The 19,712-nt window shown below is 40.9% G+C and overlaps 1 protein-coding gene across 2 annotated transcripts in view; it reads left to right on the top strand.

Moving 5' to 3' along the window:
• PITPNM3 (PITPNM family member 3) overlaps positions 1 to 17,315 on the top strand; it is a 54,143-nt gene extending 36,828 nt beyond the window's left edge. For both annotated transcript variants that reach the window (XM_065646905.1, XM_065646904.1), the window contains 12 exons: positions 651 to 832; positions 1,480 to 1,649; positions 2,165 to 2,335; positions 2,601 to 2,795; positions 3,532 to 3,680; positions 4,142 to 4,258; positions 4,901 to 5,017; positions 6,813 to 6,961; positions 8,921 to 9,070; positions 9,949 to 10,132; positions 10,526 to 10,654; positions 11,068 to 17,315. In XM_065646905.1, coding sequence (XP_065502977.1) covers positions 651 to 832; positions 1,480 to 1,649; positions 2,165 to 2,335; positions 2,601 to 2,795; positions 3,532 to 3,680; positions 4,142 to 4,258; positions 4,901 to 5,017; positions 6,813 to 6,961; positions 8,921 to 9,070; positions 9,949 to 10,132; positions 10,526 to 10,654; positions 11,068 to 11,376 — 2,022 coding nt within the window. In that variant the 3' untranslated portion in view covers positions 11,377 to 17,315. The remainder of the gene's footprint in view (positions 1 to 650; positions 833 to 1,479; positions 1,650 to 2,164; positions 2,336 to 2,600; positions 2,796 to 3,531; positions 3,681 to 4,141; positions 4,259 to 4,900; positions 5,018 to 6,812; positions 6,962 to 8,920; positions 9,071 to 9,948; positions 10,133 to 10,525; positions 10,655 to 11,067) is intronic.
• The last annotated feature ends 2,397 nt before the right edge of the window (positions 17,316 to 19,712 follow it).

The raw sequence follows: 19,712 nt of genomic DNA, 5'->3' as shown, positions 1-19,712 counted from the left end.
ATGAATGGGTGGATTCAGTCCAACGGCCTTTGTTTTGAAAAGCAGCATTTGTTTTCAAAAGCAGCATTCGTATTGGCTACTGAAATGGATGCAGGCATAAAAGTCTGAGGATAATAGGAATATGTCAGGGAGGATGCTGGTGCAAGCTGCAGAAGTGTTGGAGGAAATGAACAATAAATAAATATATTTCCTATTTTAAGGGGTACCTTAAAGACATGGTACCACTGCTCTCCTCTTGAATCCCGCAGAAGTTCACATTCTTAAAAAAATCAGGTCCCACATCCACGGAACATGATGAGCAAGACCATTAATGTTGTAATGGGCATTTTGTGCATGCAGGTAAGACCCCTTCTGATTACCTTATGATATTTATAGTTCTCTAAGGATGAGGAAGTCATGAGGGATAAAGCTTTTGTGTTACACCTCCTCCTTCCCCCTCTTAAAATTCCTGATTCTCCTTCCAGCTTTTAGGCTATACATCTTAGAGGGAAATTTTGTCTTCATGTCTTTCCTTATCTTGCAGAGAGAAAGTCTAACCCCTTCTACCCTTTCTTGGATAAAGTGAAGCCGAATGCATACCATTTCATATCAGCTCTGTTGTATTTCAGTCACTGTCTAAATCTTGCTTTTGCTCTGTTCATTCTCTGAAGGATAATCCCCTCTTAGCAGAGGATTCCAGTCTGGGTGGCAGCAAACGCCTGAGCAAAAGCAATATTGATATCTTGGGAATCATGGAGGACGAGAAGCCAAGGCAGCCGTTGTCTAGGAAACAGAGTGACTCATCCACCTATGACTGCGATACTATAACCCAGCATCATGCTTTCCTGTCTAGGTAACTAGTGTTTGATGACTGACTAAAAGAAATAGGCTCCATTCAATGGCAAGTCTATCAGCACATTACCTCATGAATGTATATGTCATGTAAAGTAAATGAAAGTGTTAAAATCACTTAAAAGATTAAAAGCTGTGTATAAACATCACTAATTTTAACCTGTAATAAACAGTTGAAAAGTAGTGAAATTCTAGTTCATAGCTCAGGGAACAGATTAGAACAATGCTTTTTGTGTACCCATGTAACATACTTTGTCTATAACTTTTTAATTCCATTGTTCTTATACAACTTGAGTAGATCAGAATTTGTAGCAGAAGTTTCAGAATAAACTTACGTACCTCTGTACTGCTAAAAGGGAGGTGAGGTAAACTTCAGTCTTCAGAGTCTTTGCATAACTTACCGGTAAGTATTCTGTAGAATAACTGTAGAAAACTCTTGCATATCGGAGGCAGTAAATTTACTGAATAGCTGCACTGAGAATAATCATAAGTGGCTGCTATACTGCAATATCTGTCTACAGTTTAAGGCATATTGCTTGGATCTAGATACAGATGCTAGAGCTTTCTAGGAAGCCTGTTTTGGTAATGTTTTTTTTTCTCTGGGTGCCTTCTTCATTGTTGTTGAATCAGTGTGTTTTCTTTGATCAGCATCCACTCAAGTGTGTTGAAAGATGGTGCAGAATTTCCTCCTGTGAATTCCAGTTTCTCAGAAGTAAACCTGGGCCGATTTGAATTTGAGGTGTCTGATTTCTTCCTCTTTGGATCGCCGCTTGGTTTGGTGCTGGCCATGAGGAGTACTGTTCTGCCTGGCCTGGATGGTAAGCTCTTTCTGGGGTTAGAGTACAGGCTGCTTGATTACCTTAATGACCGGCCACATTTCTATACATTAGCTTCCATAAGGTGACTTCAGAAACTGCAGTGCTTTGTGTCATCTGCCTGCTTCTGTTGTCACCTAGGTTTAAGTCCTCTGGATGTAACAGGCCCATCAAAACATTTTGCTTGTAAATATTTGAAGTGCTGAGCATGATAACTGTAATGCTCAATAATATATTTACAATATTTTTAAACTTGTTTTTCCATCCTTCTGTCTATTTCTCTGGCTGGCCTTCATGTCTGCTACATGCCTGCATCTCAAATTATGACGTCTCTGTGAACTCATTTACAGTGAAGTGTTTTTTATACATGAAATAGCAAACAACTTGGTTAAGTTTCTTGTGGCCAGATGTGTGCTAGTCTGGAGTTTGCAGAAGACCATATTAACCCTATTTCTGTATAGACTATTTGAAAATTATAAAGGAGCAATACTGAACTCTCCATCTCATTCTCATCCAAGTATGCCAGGTTCGCCCAGCCTGCAGCCAAGTGTACAGTTTCTTTCACTCTGCCGACCCCTCTGCCTGCAGACTTGAACCATTGCTGGAGAAAGGATTCCATCTCCTGCCTCCATTCAGTGTCCCGCGGTACCAGAGATACCCACTGGGGGACGGCAGATCTCACCACCTCGGTACAGTGCCTGTTTTCGTAGCTCTCCTTACCTGTTGTTCTTTTAAGCATTCTCTCATTACGCAGCTCAAGAGGTTTTGAAATACCAGTGTGCTAAAATGCTAAAAACAAGAAATCTGGGATAGAATGGCACAGACATATTTAGAAGTGTGGAACCAAAGAAGATTACCGAGAAAAAACTGTTCTTTTGTATGAGCTTTGTGAAGCATGTTATTCATCCCATTGTGGCTTTTAAAATTTTGTTTGTTTGTTTCTGTAACTTGCAGGTGATGCTATCCACAACCACAGTGCTCTGTTCCTTGAGAACAGCTCTTTGAACATACCTTTCTCTCAGGAGAGTCCTGGATCTCCAAATGCATCCGATCAACCACAAGGAAAAACAAGGAAGTTGAGCTTGGCCAGCACAAACAGTGAAAACTCAGGGTCAACAGAAAGCTTGCCATCAGCATACCTCACCAACAGTGAGTGAAGTCATGTGCCCTCTGACATGGCAACAACCCTGCCCTCCACATCCTTTCTGTGGAAAAGTTTATTATGAAAAGGAAAATTACCTGCTTGGAAATCTGGGGAGAATGAGAGCAGCCTAAGTTTCTGAAGTTTTAAATGACACAATTTAGCTTCTTTTTCCGTTCGTAAATAAGTAGATAAAGTAATAGAAGTGAAGTCACAGTTTTTATTTTAAGGTGTGACTTATAGTCATTAAGGGTTTCATACTAACGGGGTTTAGAAACGTGTTCCAGCATGAAGAAATATAGATAGATAAGATTTGTTGACCATCATTAAAAGTGCTGTAAGTCATTATAGTGTCCTGTTATGGACTGTCGTCATGTATCAATATTCTGTTCACTATTTGGGAAGCATTTGTAATTCTTACTCTATAACATGATCACAAAAGTACTAGTCTTTCATGGTATGTTTCCTATGGACCAGGAAGCAATGGGAATCATGGTGAGGTGACTTCTGCTTCCCAAAAGTTGGACTCAATAGAACTGTTTAGATTGCAAACATTTAAATAATGATGCAGTCAGTGAAAACGGTACTTGTTTGATAGATACCTTTAACAGACTCTAAATGTCAAGATTAAAAAAGCGGAAGACTTAGTTCCATTATCTACCTTATACATAAAGGCAGCAAGAGATTTATTGAGAAGATATCTTACAGAAATGTGATGCTCTTTTGTTTGGGGTTTTTCTGTAGTTACTGCAAAGTGGTGGGGAACAAAACGGATAGATTATGCCTTGTATTGTCCAGATGTGCTGACAGCTTTTCCAACTGTGGCCCTGCCACATCTCTTCCATGCCAGCTACTGGGAATCGACAGACGTTGTGGCCTTCATTTTAAGACAGGTCATTTATCTCTTTAGTTTTTTCACTCTGCAATGAATAACCTTGTGATTGTTAATTACATCTTCCAAGGGTATCAGTCTTTTAATCTTCAGTTCAGTTAGATGGCTAATGGTCTTAAGCTCCTTTACTGACTTTACAGACTGTGAGCAGACAATGTGACTGTCACTTGATACCACCCTAATGTTTTCACCATCTTCTCTGGAAGAATGCGCAAGCTCTGTTGTGAATAGAAAAGCTGTTCAATAAGTGTTTGGGACTAAATGTTGGCCAACAGAGGGGAAGCAGTTTATTTGTCTATACAATTAACGTGAACGTATAGCCTGTACCTCTTTGTACTTTCATTGTGCTTTTGGCTCTGCGGTGTCACTCAGCTGGCGCAGCAGTGTACTTGCCCTTTCTTTGCCAAGCACCAGGACTACCCAGGCCACACACCGTTTATTAAAATATTAATATAATTTCAGGTGATGAGGTATGAAAATGTGAATTTCAAGGAAAATGACAACCTGGACCCAGCAACACTAAGTCCATCCAATCCACGGGAAAAATGGCTGCGCAAAAGGACACATGTCAAATTGAGAGTAAGTATAAATCTGAATATGTATGGCAGCTATAGAACTTGGGTTTGGCAGCAATTTAAATGGAGTTTGATCTCCCAAAGCATGAGTGTACGTAACTGAATATTACTAAAGAGCTGAAAACTGCTAAACTAATCCAGAGGCACACAAATTAACAGTTAGGGAATAGGATCTATTTATTCTTGCTTTATCTCCACATGTTGGGAGAAAGTATATTTATTTAAATAACAGAGGGGCCTTGAGTTTCAGTTAAGCAAAGAGGTTCTTCTATTTTCTTATATGCTAAATGAATCCATAACTCATGAAAAAAAATATTTCTTCTTTAGATGCCACTTCAGTTAGAAATGTCGATTAAGATGTGTCTGTCTTGCACATAATCGTGTGAATCTGTGGCACCACTTGGCGATAATTGGCATTACCTGAAGTGTTCTCTCGTTTGGTCATCTTGAGCGTTCTCACTGGAAACCTGGCTCCAGCTGAAACAGGAACGCTGTTTTGTTAGGTGCTCTAAGGTGTGCTGGGATGTACCTCAGACACGCTGTCCAGGACTGTGTTCCTGTGTCACTGTTCATAATAACATAATGGAGACAGTAGCCTCATTACAAAAGCAAACACCACCCTTCCCACCATCAACTCTTGTTTCAGAATGTGACTGCCAATCACCGAGCTAATGACGTCATTGCAGCAGAAGATGGTCCTCAGGTACTGGTTGGGCGCTTTATGTATGGACCTCTGGACATGGTGGCTTTAACAGGTGAAAAGGTAAAGTCTGATTAATCAATTTTCCTATTTTTTTTTAAAGCAGCTTTTACTAGAAACAGTCATCGAATGTAGCACATGTTTCCCAGCTCTCATCCATCTTTACATGATGCTGGCCATCTCCTCTCGTTAATGATGAGTGTGTTGTGCAGTGATTTCTGAATCTGCCATCCTGTACCACCTGCTGGAGACAATTAACTTTTTGAGCAAGAAGGAAAAAGAATTTTATAGTGGTTGGCAAATCACTAAAGCAAAAATGTATATCCTCCTATCCAGGTAAGACAACTAGTTAAGGTATCAGGGATTCTAGAGGCTAGGTGGCTGCTGTTTCTCTTATACATGGAAGAGTAAATATTAGTTTTAAAATTTAAGTGGTAATGTGACATGGATTGGAGCTGTCACTCCTAAGGGTACCCGCAGTAGCCAGGCTTACAGCCAACAAAGCCAAGCATCAAATGAACACATTTGTTTGTATTCATTGAGGCTGGAAGCATTTTTGTGGAAATTAACAGAACAGTGCTGCTGAGCTGAGGGTAAAACTGAAGTGTGGAGGCTTTGCTGGGCCTGTTTTGAGGGTGCCCATCCCGCTCTGATGCAGCACTAACCTGATGCCTCTAGGGATCGACCTGCTGACGACATGTCGTCTTTGGAGTATATTTGCTAGTGCAGATGGCAGGGTTGGATGTTTCTGGAACTGTGTCTGGTTACCATGCTTCTGTCACAGCTGGCCTTAGTTAGTCAACTCCACAAGACATCAGTGATGTGCTGCTTCTAAGATTTTCTCGTAGCATTCAGCATATGTGTGCTGATACACATTGAACTGTCAATATAAGTTATGGTTATATTTTTAAGACCATCTCTGCTTCAATCTTGTCCCATATGGTTTGTAAAAAAACTTAAAGCAGCCTCGCCACTTGAGTGTACATGCAAGACAGGATCACAGGTTTTGTGTGATTTTGAAGATTTTAATCACAGCTCTTGATTAGCTTTTATAAATTTCTTCAATCTGATCACATTTTATTCATTGATAAGGTTCTTCTGGCACAATGATGAATAGGGCACCAAAGGGGTTCTAGATTGTGTGCCAGCTGGTTGCCTTGAAGTCATATTCCCATTTCAGAAGGATTAGGAATGAAAAATAAGATGTGTTTCTGCAGTGGGAAAACAGATTGAATAGAATCCTGTCATTAAGATCTCTTTGAAAAAAAATCACTAAGTAAAAATTTTAAGATTATTACTAGTTATTGCACTGGGGAGAATTCCATACTGTCGAATTATTAATTTCATTCTAATTTTGAGGGGTTTCAAAACTAATAGAAATACTATCTGTATTTTTTTTTTATACTTGTATGTTGTCCCTCCAAGAATCTTGAATAACTTTACATAAAAGGCTATATTTCATAATCTTTTGATGTGAAGAGTGAAAAGAGAGACAGAACAGTTAAATGACCACAGTCAGCAGAATGCTGTTCTGGTAGTTTTCACATTGATCTTCTAATTTAGGGTTCCTGCCAAATTTCTGAGCTCTATACCCTTGTTTGACACCTGCAGTGCTAACCTGAGTGCTTTAAATGACGAAGGCAATAAACTCTTGTATTGTGTGTCAGGAAGCATTTTCTAATTGAGAGGACCCTCTGTGAAGTTTTTACTGAGTTTTGAAGTTCCTTCAAACTGCCTTGTAAGCTTTTAGTACAAGCTGTAGTTGGAGATACTAATGTGACTTAGGTTTGGCAGGCCTCGTAAATAGGGGGTACGTTGTCTGCTGTTACACCAGATGACCATTTTGTTGTTTTCGCAGGTTGATATCTTCATAATGACTGAGCCATCTTCGGGTAGGTGGGTGTACTTTGACACAGAGATATCCAACAGCAGTGGACGGATATCCTACAACATACCCAAACAGAAGAGGCTGAGAGTTGGTGTGTATCCCATCAAAATGGTGGTCAGGTAATAGCTCCAAGCTGGAACTACAGCTGTGGTGGGTTGTTGTGTTCAGGAAGACAGCAAGATGTGTGAGATTGAAGGAGGTGTGGAGGGAGATTTTAGTCAGTTACCTTTTCCTGGTCTTGTCGTTGTGGTGTCAGCTTAGATTTGAAGCAGCAATAATCTGTTTACTGGCCAGTTTGGAGGTGCCCAGGCCAATGAGTTTATCCCTACTGCAGCACAAATCCTCAGTGCAATTCAATTCAGGAGCACTTGGTCTTGCAAAATATGGAGACTGGATGACTGTAATTGGTCTTTTTGTGGGAAGATGTACGACCAGGGATATTTTGTGGCCTGTTCATTGGAGAAAAGACTGCTGAAGGGTATAGCTTTGTATTTGTCGGACTGATAAGAAGCTTTTCATATTGAAATTAACAGCAGAGGATGTACTGCCCTGCTCTCAGCCACCTGTTTAACTGTAGATATCAGGCTGATCAATAAAGTTGCCTTCATTTTGTACTCAAGACCATGCTTGTTTTAAATTGGGAAAAACAACAACAACAAAAACATCATCTGAAAATACCAATTCATTGAAGCAGAATCAGTCTGCTCTCCTAGCACTCCAGCATTTCTTAAAAAAATCTCTTTGCTAAGTAAAACATGAAGAATGAAGATGTATGAAATAAAATTTTTTGGCTTAGGTAGGTGCAGGCCTGGTGTAGCTGTGCTTTAAAAAAAAATCTTATGTTTAATAAAAGCCCTGTCTGATTTCATAAAGAGTTTTAGTTTAATATTGCACTTAAAATTAAATTGCCCAGCCACTTAGGAAGTAGCTTCACAGCTTCCTTTGAATACCTACTTCGGAGGCTGAATCAGTGAGATGAATTTAGCTAAAACAGTATGTATTGTTATCCACCAGTTAACCAAGTCCAAAGTCAATTTACAATCTTATGTAGTGCTAATTGGGGAGGAAGAAATGTTTTACATCAGTGTAATAGAACAGACAGTTCGAGAAGAGAGAATTACTTAAAAACGAAATAAGGCGTATTCAGAAGTCAAGCTCCCATGGACTTTCAGACTGCAGGAATAAGTTTCAAACAGGAAGGAAAGAAATTGTCCTGTCTTTCCTGAATAAGCGGTGCACATGTACTGTAAGGATCTTCATCACCAGATAGGAATTTCTAGGTCATACAATAATCATCTTTTGAAAGGAAAGAAGATGTGGTCTTCAGATTATGGCCATCTATGATTGCATTTATCTTTTGGTTTATGTTTGTTTTAGGGTGGGCGTTTTTTTTTTTTTTTTTTTTTTTTTAAGAAAGCTTTTCTGGATTGGCGTTCCCATTGTAATTTGCAAGGGTAGAGGGATGGGTAGTGCTTGTATTACCAACTGTTTATGTAATGGAGAAAAGCTGATTTGTGTTAAGTACATGCCAATAAAAGCTGCATATCAGTTCTTCCCTTGTAATTTCTCATAATTTGCCAGTAGCTGTAGACTGCTGGGGAAAAACAAACAAACCCAACAAAAAAAAAAAAAAAAACCACACAAAACCAAAACTCAAGACAAACAACAACAAAGTAGCTAATTTATGTGTGTAGATATGTGTGTTTGTGCGCATATGTAGTATTCATGTCTTACGTGTACATATATAGACGTATATATGCATATATAGACAACATGTTTGAGTAGTAGTTTGAGCACTTCAGGTTGTTTTGAGGTTTTTCTCGTAATACTTTTAGGCATTTATACATGTGATTTCTTATTAAAGTCAGCTTCCAAATTTCTCTTTGGAACACTATTTCTTAAAAGCAAGTTTTACTTGCTCCACATAGGACTGAAATCAGAAGCCCTATTTGACAGTGATTTTTTTTTTTTGAAGTTGTAGATTCAGACAGATGTAATTTCAGGTCTTAACTAGAATGTGCAGAAAATACATTCTGACATTTTGCTTTTTAAATGTATTTATTGCTTTGACTCTCCAGAGGGGACCAGAGCAGTGCTGCAAGTTACCTGACTGTGCTTCCCCGAGGAATGGAATGTGTTGTCTTCAGCATTGACGGTTCATTTGCAGCAAGTGTTTCAATTATGGGAAGTGACCCCAAAGTCCGAGCTGGGGCCGTTGATGTGGTCAGGTAAGTGAAATTCGTGCACTTAACTTTTTATATCTCTGACTTTCCTCTTTGAACACTATAGGAAGGAAGAGGGCTGAATAGTTTTGGGGTTTTTTACTAAATAAACAATTCTTTAAAGGCCAGGATTCTTTACAGAGATATTTCTATATTTGCTTGGACATCAGGTCTACCTGATTTTCAGAGGAATCTTAGAATACTGTGGTTTACTTTGAAATATGTAGTTTAAGTTGCCTAAAGATGAAAGGTTGCTTCTTGGGAATACGGCCTTGAAGCGTGTGCAGTGAATTAATAATGATTCCATGTGTTACTGTGATTAGCAAAAAGTCTATTTTGTGTTTCATTAACTTCAAATAAAGACATACTTCTATTTCAGAAATACCGAGTGCCATGAATGCAAGAGCATCTTTTGGAAGAAGAATTAAAAGGCCTTTTAATCCATTCTTGCAAGTCCGTTAATGTCGCACCAAACGGGGAAATACGGCTCTCATTTTGGAACTTGCATGGGAATGGAGGGATGTCAGTTTTCAAGGGTTTCCACTCCTTAGAGCTAAAATGGCAGGAAATCTCGTTAAAGGTTTCCAATGTAGCAGGACTTGATGTGTAGCAAGGTCTATTGTAAATACATTTTTAAATAGCTCTCATATTTTATATAACATACTGTGTAAGAATCTCTCTTGCTTCCCTCCATCTTCCTCAGGTTGTGACATTATTACTTGATTTCTCGATAGGAGCAGAGACATAGGCATGCTGCTTTCCACTTGTTGAAGGATAGTGTCTGACTTCTAACTGGGTCTGTGCTGAGCAAAGAAATGTCGACCTGACCTGTGAGTGTTGTTTCTCTTTCTGCACCTACATAATTTACCTGCTGTTTCTGACAGGCATTGGCAGGACCTGGGTTATCTGATTATCTATATTACTGGCCGTCCAGATATGCAAAAACAGCGTGTGGTTTCATGGTTGTCTCAACACAACTTCCCACAAGGGATGATCTTCTTCTCAGATGGACTTGTTCATGACCCACTGCGACAAAAGACCATTTTTCTCCGGAATCTCATGCAAGAGGTACTAGAAACCTGTTTATAGCCTTGAAACGTTTTTCCAGAGAATGTCATTCAGTGAAGTTAGAGATCTCCCTGCCTTTCGAACAGTGAATCTCACTGGCTATCACAAAGTCTTTTTGCCATTGCTCATTTTTCCTCACTTTTTAAGGAGCAAGGAAGGCTGATAAAACATCCAAAGGGGCCTGACAAATAAGTAAATGAACTGCTTGTTCTTTCCAGCATGCATATCTCTAGTTCTTGCTGGCATGCAGGTAGACAGATTTAGCTTTCTGTGGTTTACAGAATGACGTTGTTAACAATGAACTCATCTGCTGCTTCATTGCAAAACAAGTGCCATCCTTGTAGTGCATGGTGTTCAATAGAGCGTTCACTTTGGAAGTAATATTTGTTTCAGTGCCACATCAAAATCTGTGCCGCATATGGTTCCATGAAGGATATTTCTGTGTACAATGTCTTGGCTCTGTCGCCATCCCAGATCTACATAGTTGGACGATCAACAAAGAAGTACCAGGCACAGTGTCAAGTAAGTAACTCTTGCCACTCAATCAGGAGGTCCTAGGGGGAACAAGGAGATGCATGCGTGTGAATGCGTGCGTGCACTCGCTCATACACACACACACGAGCAGAGACGATGTTTCAGAGAAAGAAGGACAGTTTTGGTTTCAGATGAGCCATTTTCTGGCAGAGTGAATAGAAAAGAGAATGGAGTGGTCATAGGTTGTGCCTGCAGGTGCATGTACTGCATATTGCTGAATAAGAAAATGGAACAGGGTGCTTCAAAAAAAAAAAAAACAACAACCAAAACTGAGGGGAGAGGAGTATTAGTACCCTGTAGGTATCTAACTGGGGTGCCCAAAATAGGAACTTAATTCCCATAGAGCTCATAGGTTGAGGCAGCAGTAATTTGTCACTCCCTTTCTTTCCTTCCTATTTCAGTTCCTCAGTGAAGGTTATGCAGCCCACTTGGCGTCGCTGGAGTTCAGTCTCCATTCACGACCCAAAAAGAACAACTCTCGGATGATCTTGAGAAAAGGCAGCTTTGGCCTCCACTCCCAACCTGAGTTTTTGCGCAAGAGAAACCATCTCCGCAGGACTATGTCTGTACAGCAACCTGACCCACCTTGTTTGAACCCCAAGCCAGAGCGTGCCCAGAGCCAGCCCGAATCAGACAAAGATCATGACAGGCATTTGCCCTCCATTGCTTGGGTTCGAGGTGGAGTTCACAAATTTGAATCTGTCCCCTAGGAAGCTTGGGAATATAGATCTTGGGTGCACCTCAGTAAACTTGTAGGCATGCCTCAAGGATAATTAGGCAGCTTCAAACTAAGATATGTAGAGGGGAACCTGTACCTCGGAGTCTTCCCTGTTCTGGAATCTGCCTTCTTACACCAACTGGGGAACTTCCAGTCTGTTCCTCTTGACATGTTTATTAGGAAATTTTAAAACAATCTAAAACTATCGCAAGTGCTTATAACGTCAAAGCAACATGAAATATCTTTGGCTATTTTTACAACAGATAAAATGTGCAATAAGAGAAAAAGCTGTAACAGGCTGATTTTACTCAGAAGGATTGAGGTATCAGCTACCTAGCTGCACCCAAACCAGTATCAACAGTAGGTCCCATAGGTTACAGAGAAAGTTTACACTTTAAACATTAAATGGTTATATCTGTTTCCACTTCACTTTTGATACAGCGATACACTTGTAAGGGAAGCAGAAGTGGGAACTATAATAATGGGTGGTCAGGATTTGTACAGCAAGATGCTTTTTGGGTGCCTTAAACCCAAGATTTCCTTTCAGCTTATAGTGTTGGTTAAGAGACCCCAACATGGGCACTTGCGTTTGTGTGAGGTGCTGGACATCAAGTAAATGGGAGAACTCCACTTATGAACCAAATCATAAAATTTCATGTTAGAAATAAATGTGTCTGCCACAGTTTGAAGCAGTTAGTGTTGCTGTATACAAAGTAATGTGCAAGTGTACAAAGATCACATTGTTTTGTGGAACTTGGTGACTGTGTAAAATGTGTGGACTGCTCTGAGTAAGGAGATGGCTCTGACCATCTCGGTTCGAGAGACAGATCCTGAGATGGTAAGCTAAAGGGAGCCTTTTTACTAAGGGATCTGCAAACTTCAGAGCAATCGCTTTTTTCGTTATTCTAACTAGAATCTTTACACTGGAGGAGAAAAAAAAAAAAGTAATGGAATTCCTGTGGGTAAATTGTTTACCTTCTCGTGGTTTATAGCAACTGCTGTTTTAGGATAATCTGTAGCATTCAGAATTACAGCATTTGAGCTTCAAAGAATGGGCATACCAAATTACAGGTGCCAAACAGACGTTTTCCTACGGATTTAAATTTCTCTCTGATCTCTTAGTGAACTCACTAGAAGTAAAATGTGTGAAATTTTCCCCAAGTGGTAATATTTCTAAAGTGTTTCGGTTAGTTTACCATAGTAGCAGTTTGTTCATGGACATACTTCTGCTGCACTAAATTCACCCAGAGAACTTCCATGACTGAACTGAAGCATGTTTTAAAACCTGCAATGAAATTACAAGTGCACAAAAAACCTGCTTTTCTTTAAAAGTTAATACCAGACTATTGGCACTGAGAAAGCTTTAAGTCAATAGGAGATTTCTTTTTCAGGTTGGTTTGTTTTTTTTTAATTTCAGGGAGTTGGGGTGGACAGGGTGTTGTGCCCACCCCCAACCCCTAACTTTCAGGTTTTCCTAGCCTGTAGTTTAGATCAGAAAGTCTATCAACAAGCCTGGTTAATGATTTTGAAAGTTGGCATGTAAAGCAAACAGGAAATGCAATGAAAAACTATTAAGACAGTGCAGGAGTAAACCTGGGTCTATACTCTCCATGTACTCAAAAGTTTCAGTGTGCTTTTTGAACAGCATAGTCACGTGACTTTTGCCTTGAAAGGCAGCAAAGTAGCTTATAGATGGAGATATTCTATTTTTTTTTTTTAGACATTACTTGTCTAAAAATTGTCAGTTACGTATTTCAAACTACCTGAAAGATCTCTGGCACATCAGTAACTGCATTGAAACAGTCTTCAGGTTTACAAATTCTTTCCCAGTAAGATCGAACCTAGTTCTTTAACCTACAGACCTGGAGGAATTATTCTGTGTTCTGTCTTGGCCTACTGTGTGTATTAATTCTAATCACATAGTCCGTTTCTTCTCCTGTCCTCTGCAGCCAGGAGCAGATTGCACAGGTACACCGGACTCCTCCCTCCAGTCAGTTCCTGCTTCGTAGTTTTAAATAGATGTGGAAATCCAGGGCCTCTGAGGAAGGCACTCACTAGGCAAATTTTGAATTTGCTGAGAGGACCTAAAAGCAACATTGATTGCGGAGTTCTTTCTAAGCACTGGCTGTTGTGTAGCATGTCTCCTGACAGTAAATACTGTTCCTGCTGCAAAGTTAATGTTGCTTTAGCCATTTATCTCTATCATCCAAGAGACTCTGAAATCTGATTTTTGTTTTAAGTTGCTGTAGTAGAAAGGCCTACTGTCTTTCAAAAGGGGCATACTGTGTGTAATTTTGTGACTGTATTAAAAGAACTAGCATCTGAGCACAAGGTTAGAGAAATCACCTAGGTTGTTAAGGTCTGTCTTTTACTCTTGCAGACACAATGTCATTTATTAATATCTGGGTCACTTTACGGTAGTCACTGTGCTGGCTTCTCTTAAGAATATCATGAGCTAATAGTAGTAAAACAAATGCTAGTGTGTGTGCATGATTTAGAGCGGTAGCAATTACAGCGTTTCTACACATGGTATTGAAATCAAGCTGAAAATATTTTCCCTGTGTTTCCTATAATGTATGAGGGCTCATGTGGCCTTTGCATCATTCCAACACTACTTATTGCTCAGGGATAGAATGGTTTATCTCCTGACCACATGCCTCCAGCTGGGCATTTGGCAAACAGTGATACAGGTATCAGCTTGGAGGTTAAGGCTTCGTGTTAATCAGGAGCTGATCTTCTGAAACATCAGGCGCCAGATGCATTTGTTTTGAAAGCACTAGCCAGTTGCCACTCAAATGGTAAAAAAACCAAAACAAAACAAAAAACCAAACAACTTCCGTTTAAGCTGAGAGTATGTACTAGTATGATTTTAGACACCTCTAACTAGGCTGGCAGTTGAACAAATATTCTGTGGCAATGGCTGGGGACCTTATACGTGTTGAACTAGTAGGGGGTTTTTTTTTCCAAGCTATGCTTGGGGTGATCCCTGAGGTTTCCTTGATGAATCACTAGTTTAGAGCATAATTTTTTTCGATCCTTCTTCTGATCACTTCCTTCTGGTCAGAATTTTAGTTATACACTTTGTCCACATGAAACCGCATGAAGTGGTTCATGGGTATTCAGTTTGCAATTGGATTTCAGTTTTAATTTTGCTTTCATGGAAGGATTATCAGTCCTGCTAAGCAGGACATTTGCTAAGGATAAGGTTGGTCCTGCAAGGGTTCTTACTCTCTGATTGCAAGTCCTCATTGCTGCAGTCTCTGCGCAGTCAGTGTTTACTTAAACTTTATAGGCTATGGAAGTGTTAAAGATACACAAAGGGAAAGGGTCAGAGAAGTTGGGTGGGAACGGTGGGTGCCCAAGAACACAGGTTGGACTCATCACTAGTTTCAGCACCTTTAGTGCCTCCTGTTACAGAAAAGCACATTATTTTACCTGCTAAATGGAGGGAGTGTAAGCAAAACTGTAAAACACAAACTTGTCATTCCAGTGGGTGCTAAGGCAGCAGTACAAGTCAGTGCAGAGTAGGCCACAGCTGGAAGCATTCACTTCTTTGTCCTGTTGATATGGATCCAGTTTTAAATTATGTAAAAAAACCGAGTATGACTAATAGCAGTGGTAGACTTATCTGAGATATTTTGAAAACACACCTTCACAACTGTGGTGGTTTGGTTTTGTGTGTATGTGTGTGTATCTACTGGAAGACACCTGAAGTGAAGTTTTGGTTCTGTTGTCACAGCAAATTTGTAACCAGTATACTTTTTAAGAAAACAAAAACAAAACCACAAAAACACACACAAAAAACCCAAACACCAAAAAAACCAAACACAAAACATACCACCACAAAAAAAAACCACCACAAAAAACCCCCAAACCAAACACTAACCACACTACACTGGCCGTATTCAGTTTTGTTGTCTAGTAAAGTAAGTTTGAAAAAAGATGTCATTGTATAAAGAGTGCAGAATATTCCACAGACATGAATAGTGATGTTGATCCAAATCTGCTTATTTTGAATAACTTTTTAAAAGTGTTCGCATACACTAGTGCTCTTGGAACAGATTCTTGCTTGACCAAAGTACTCCTATTTAGTTTTGTGGCATGGTTTATATCTATTCAGCATAAAATTGTTAGGTGTAAAAATGACATGGTATTGGTAATTGTTCTTTTTCATTGGGGTTCATGAGAACTGCCATTTTGATTTGTTTCCGTGAGAACAGAGTCTAAATTCTTAAGATTACTTCACCTGTTCCTTTAGTACTTGGGGTAGTCACTTCTAAACAGAGTTAAAACTTTCACTGGTTATGTAGAAGTGGAACTATCAGTAAGCTAGTGGAAAAATAAATGACCATATCTTAATCTACTATTAAAATAAGCGGAACAATGACACTTTATCTGGGAGCTGCACCATTCTGCAAAACAGCCTTTGTTTGCCATTATTAGTGGACAAGTTGTCCCATTTATACATTGCGGTCTTTAGTCCAGAGCACTGCTAATGTGTATGTTTAAGCAAATCTCCAATACTTAGATATATAGTATCATAATGTACTTCACATAATAGATTTGGAAGATAAAACAAGAGATTTTTCCTTCTTCCCGTATTGTTTCCTGTCTCAAATTTGCTAAAAACTTTGTTTATAAGCATTTTTATAATACCCCAAATCAATAGGTATTTTCGGGTTTTAAAATTTCTAAGTGCAACAATTGTTACTTGAACAAATAGGATTTTGCCCAGGTTTTTTTTCCCCCCCCTTGCATGTAAGCCACAGAAAGGTGAGTATATCATAAACATACTAGATGATTGGAGTACGGGCACCTTTTTAATGAGCTCATTAGTTTCATAATGGAGAGAAGAGATTGTACACTGCAATGTCATCAGTTTTCTGATCAGAGCTTGAAATGTGGGATCTGAACTCAAGATTTCTGCATTGAATTGTTCATTTCAGGCATGCAGGGGAGAAAGTGGCACTTTCCATCCTCATCTGGTGCCGGTACAGGATAGAATTCCCATAAACACAAAACTTTACAACTTACTTCCTCAGCTTCCCTAAGAGCCGTGATTCCTCATGATCCCTGTTCATAGCTTCAGCAGAAATTGTGGGGTTAACAAGGTAATCTGACTTCATGATGTTTAATCACTCAAGTGTAAATACAGGTTCCTACAGATGATCCTAAATTCAGTCCTTCTTAAAAAAATTGAGGTAATAACACGTTTTTCTGGATGAAAAGAGCTCTTTTTCAGAAATAAGAAATGGCCTGGAGCAGCTTAGAATCCTGTGCCATGGACTCTGGAATTGAAGTCAGGTGTCGGTATTTCCTCTCTCCCTCATTTTAGTTCAAGCCCAAGGTAAGGGGATTACAGTTTACCATCTACTTGTATTTCTCTCAATAAGATGCCTTTGAAACTGGATATAATTGAGGGGGATAGGGGAATGTGAAACAAATTTGCCAGTTCATTTCTAATTTGTAAGGATGTACAGAACTCATGGTGGGGGAGAGAGAGAGAGGCAGGTTTACTGCGACTTGCTGGGAGATGGTAATACCAGAGATCACAACGTCGACACCATTTACAGATTGTGAGCTTTAAATATAGCATTATTCTAGGAGGACTGGTGTAGGGCCCAGAATGGCAGTCCTCTCACAGAACCCCAAGCCTTCTGCATAACTTATTTTTCTATTTGTGGGGCAGGGAAGGGGCCAGTCCACTTACAGCTGAATTCATACAAGGAAACTTGAAATTATAAATGTTCTTTCAGTCTATAGTTTTATTAAGTGCATACTTTTAAATATTGTTTGTCAGTGAGAAGGTTCTATCTGGTGACAAATATTTATATTTCTTATGGCTGCCTTGTAAAGATTCAAAAATGTACAATAATTAATTTCTTAATATGAAATAAGGAGTAAGATTTCTACAACTGGTATAGATTTTGATGTGAGATGGTTTTTAAAGTCTTATAACAGATTAGTCACTTAAATAAAACCTTCCTTGCCTTTAAACAAACAGTGTCACTAATTTTTTTTTTTCCTACCGGTGATGCAGGAAGTATTGGATCATGATTGTACATGTCCTGGTAGCCAGTGGAAGCACTATAAATAGAGGCTGTTTAATACATCTGACTATCTGGAATAAAACTTAGGTTGGAGGTTGACTTTTTACAGAACTCCAACCTTCCTTCCTTTTGAAAAGTCACATAAGAAAATATTTCAGTAATGAGACACCATCTTTGTGAAAGCTTTATAGAAGTGGTTTCAGTACATGCAAAGAATAACTTCAAGCTGCTGTTCCATATAGAAAGGTGTTTTTTAAAAAAACCAAAACCACAACACAAAACACACACACGAAAACTAAATCAAGAAGAAACACAGGCTAAACTTCTCAGTCACCTGAACGCCTGGAAGTGAGGGTTGTTTTCATGTTTCCAGGCACCATTAACTATTTCAGTAGTTTAAAACAGTCTAGTTTGACAGGAAGAAAGAAAAACCAGGAGCAAGTTTAAAGTCAATACTTGCACATAAATCAGAACTGAACGTGACTGCTTCCCATCTTCCTACTGAATACCATTAAAAATTCAGTAGTTCCAGTTTTACTGAATTACATGTGCATCTGAAAAATTATCAAGTAGAGCAAAGTTTCCCAAATCAGTCTCATGTTTGAAGGTTCATTTAAGAGTGAATACGACCTGAGAAGCCTGCCAGAGCTGCTACCGTGCAGAACAGCCCTGCCGTTGAATTCTAGAAGCCTGAGAAACCTTTGTTTCAGTGTGAAAGACCAAACTTGGTTAAACCGAATCACCTTCCAAAAAAGGTTTGTCAAGTGAACGTTACTTTTTGAAAAAAGTAACTAGAAAAAAAATACGGGTATCGAATGCTATCAAATTCATCAGATAAAATGGCAGTACTGTGGTACAGTAGTTTTAAGAGTTTACATTAATTGTAGTCACTAACTTTTGTGTATAACTAAAAGAAAGAAATCTCTGATGCGGACGAGGAGATGCAGAAGGGGTGTTAAAAGGAGGCTCCGGGCGCGTCTCCCGGGGCAGCGCGGCCCCGCACCCGCGGGGGCCGAGTCGCAGAAACTGAATTTCCCGCCATGCGCGCAGAACAAAATGGCGACCGGCAGCTCCGTTACCGAAGCCTAGAGCTCCCGGCATGCTGCGCGGAACACGACAGGCCGGAAGTCAGGCGCCGGAAGACCACGCCCATGGCGTTCTGCGCCCTCCGGGCGCGGGAGCCGCTTGCAGAACGTTCCCGAGCCGCCTCACCCGCCCTTCCACCGTGACCCCCCGGGATTCCCCGCGACTCTCCGCTTCGTCACGGCCCGGGCCCAGGGCCGTGTCCGGCCGACCCAAGGCTACTGCGGCTCCTCAGTAAGCTCCCCTCGTCGGCCCCGCACCGCTTCCGTGCGGTCCTCCCCCGATTCCGTCCCCCGCCAGCGCCGCGCACCGCCCTGCTGCGGGCCCGGGACCGCGGCCTCCCCCGGGACTCCAGGCCGGTTCTCCCCTCGTTCGTTGTGCGCCGGAACGCGCACCTTTCCTGCCGAGTTGCCCGGGACGTTCTCGACTGCCCCGCCCTGAACTGGGCGGAACCCGCTGCCCGAGCACAAAACCGCGTTGGCGCCGCCCGGTTCACGGCTGCAGTCGCAGCGCTGGGCCCAGCCGGGCGAGTCCCTGGCGCACGACTGACCCCGGGGGCATCGCACCCGATACCTCCGCCCGCAGCTGCGGTCCAGTCCACCAGCCCCTGGTCCGGAACCGCCTGAGGCGTCGCCTGAGCCCCATCGGGGTCAACCCCAGCAGCTTGGGTGTGCTCCAGCTCCTGAAAGCAACATGCTGAAAGCCAAATAGACATGGATTGTGCAAGGAGAAGTAGTACTAAGAGGACAAGAGAACTTCGCAGCACGACAAGAGGAAAAAAGAAACACCGGAGGGTGACACAGAAATGGATGACTCTGGGAGCACAGAAAGGCAAGAGGATGGCCCAGTAGCATGCAAAAAGGAAATCAGAAAATGCCATAGCACAGTAAAAAGCACCTGGAAAAGTCTGAGACAGAAAAGAAGGCTAAACAGAAAACTTTGTCGTGCCTTGTATGACAATTGGCAGGTCTTGGTACACACCAAAACACGAAACACCCCTAATGCATGCCGTGGGGCCCAGTGAGCCTGACAGGAAGGCACCTATCCCTATGGAAATTCCACCCCTGCCACTGAAGGCTCCAGCCCTTGGGCCAGACACACCAGGAATGTCTCAGGTTGCTGAAGGATAATCCAGGAGTGGTTTTCAGGACCTTGCACAGCATTGGAGGGACCTTGGCTGCCCCTAGAATGATGC

Source organism: Caloenas nicobarica, chromosome 17, assembly GCF_036013445.1.
Source record: "Caloenas nicobarica isolate bCalNic1 chromosome 17, bCalNic1.hap1, whole genome shotgun sequence".
NCBI classification, from domain to species: Eukaryota; Metazoa; Chordata; class Aves; order Columbiformes; family Columbidae; genus Caloenas; species Caloenas nicobarica.
The sequence above is the reverse complement of the archived record's forward strand: the minus strand, read 5'-3'. Positions and strand labels throughout refer to the sequence as shown.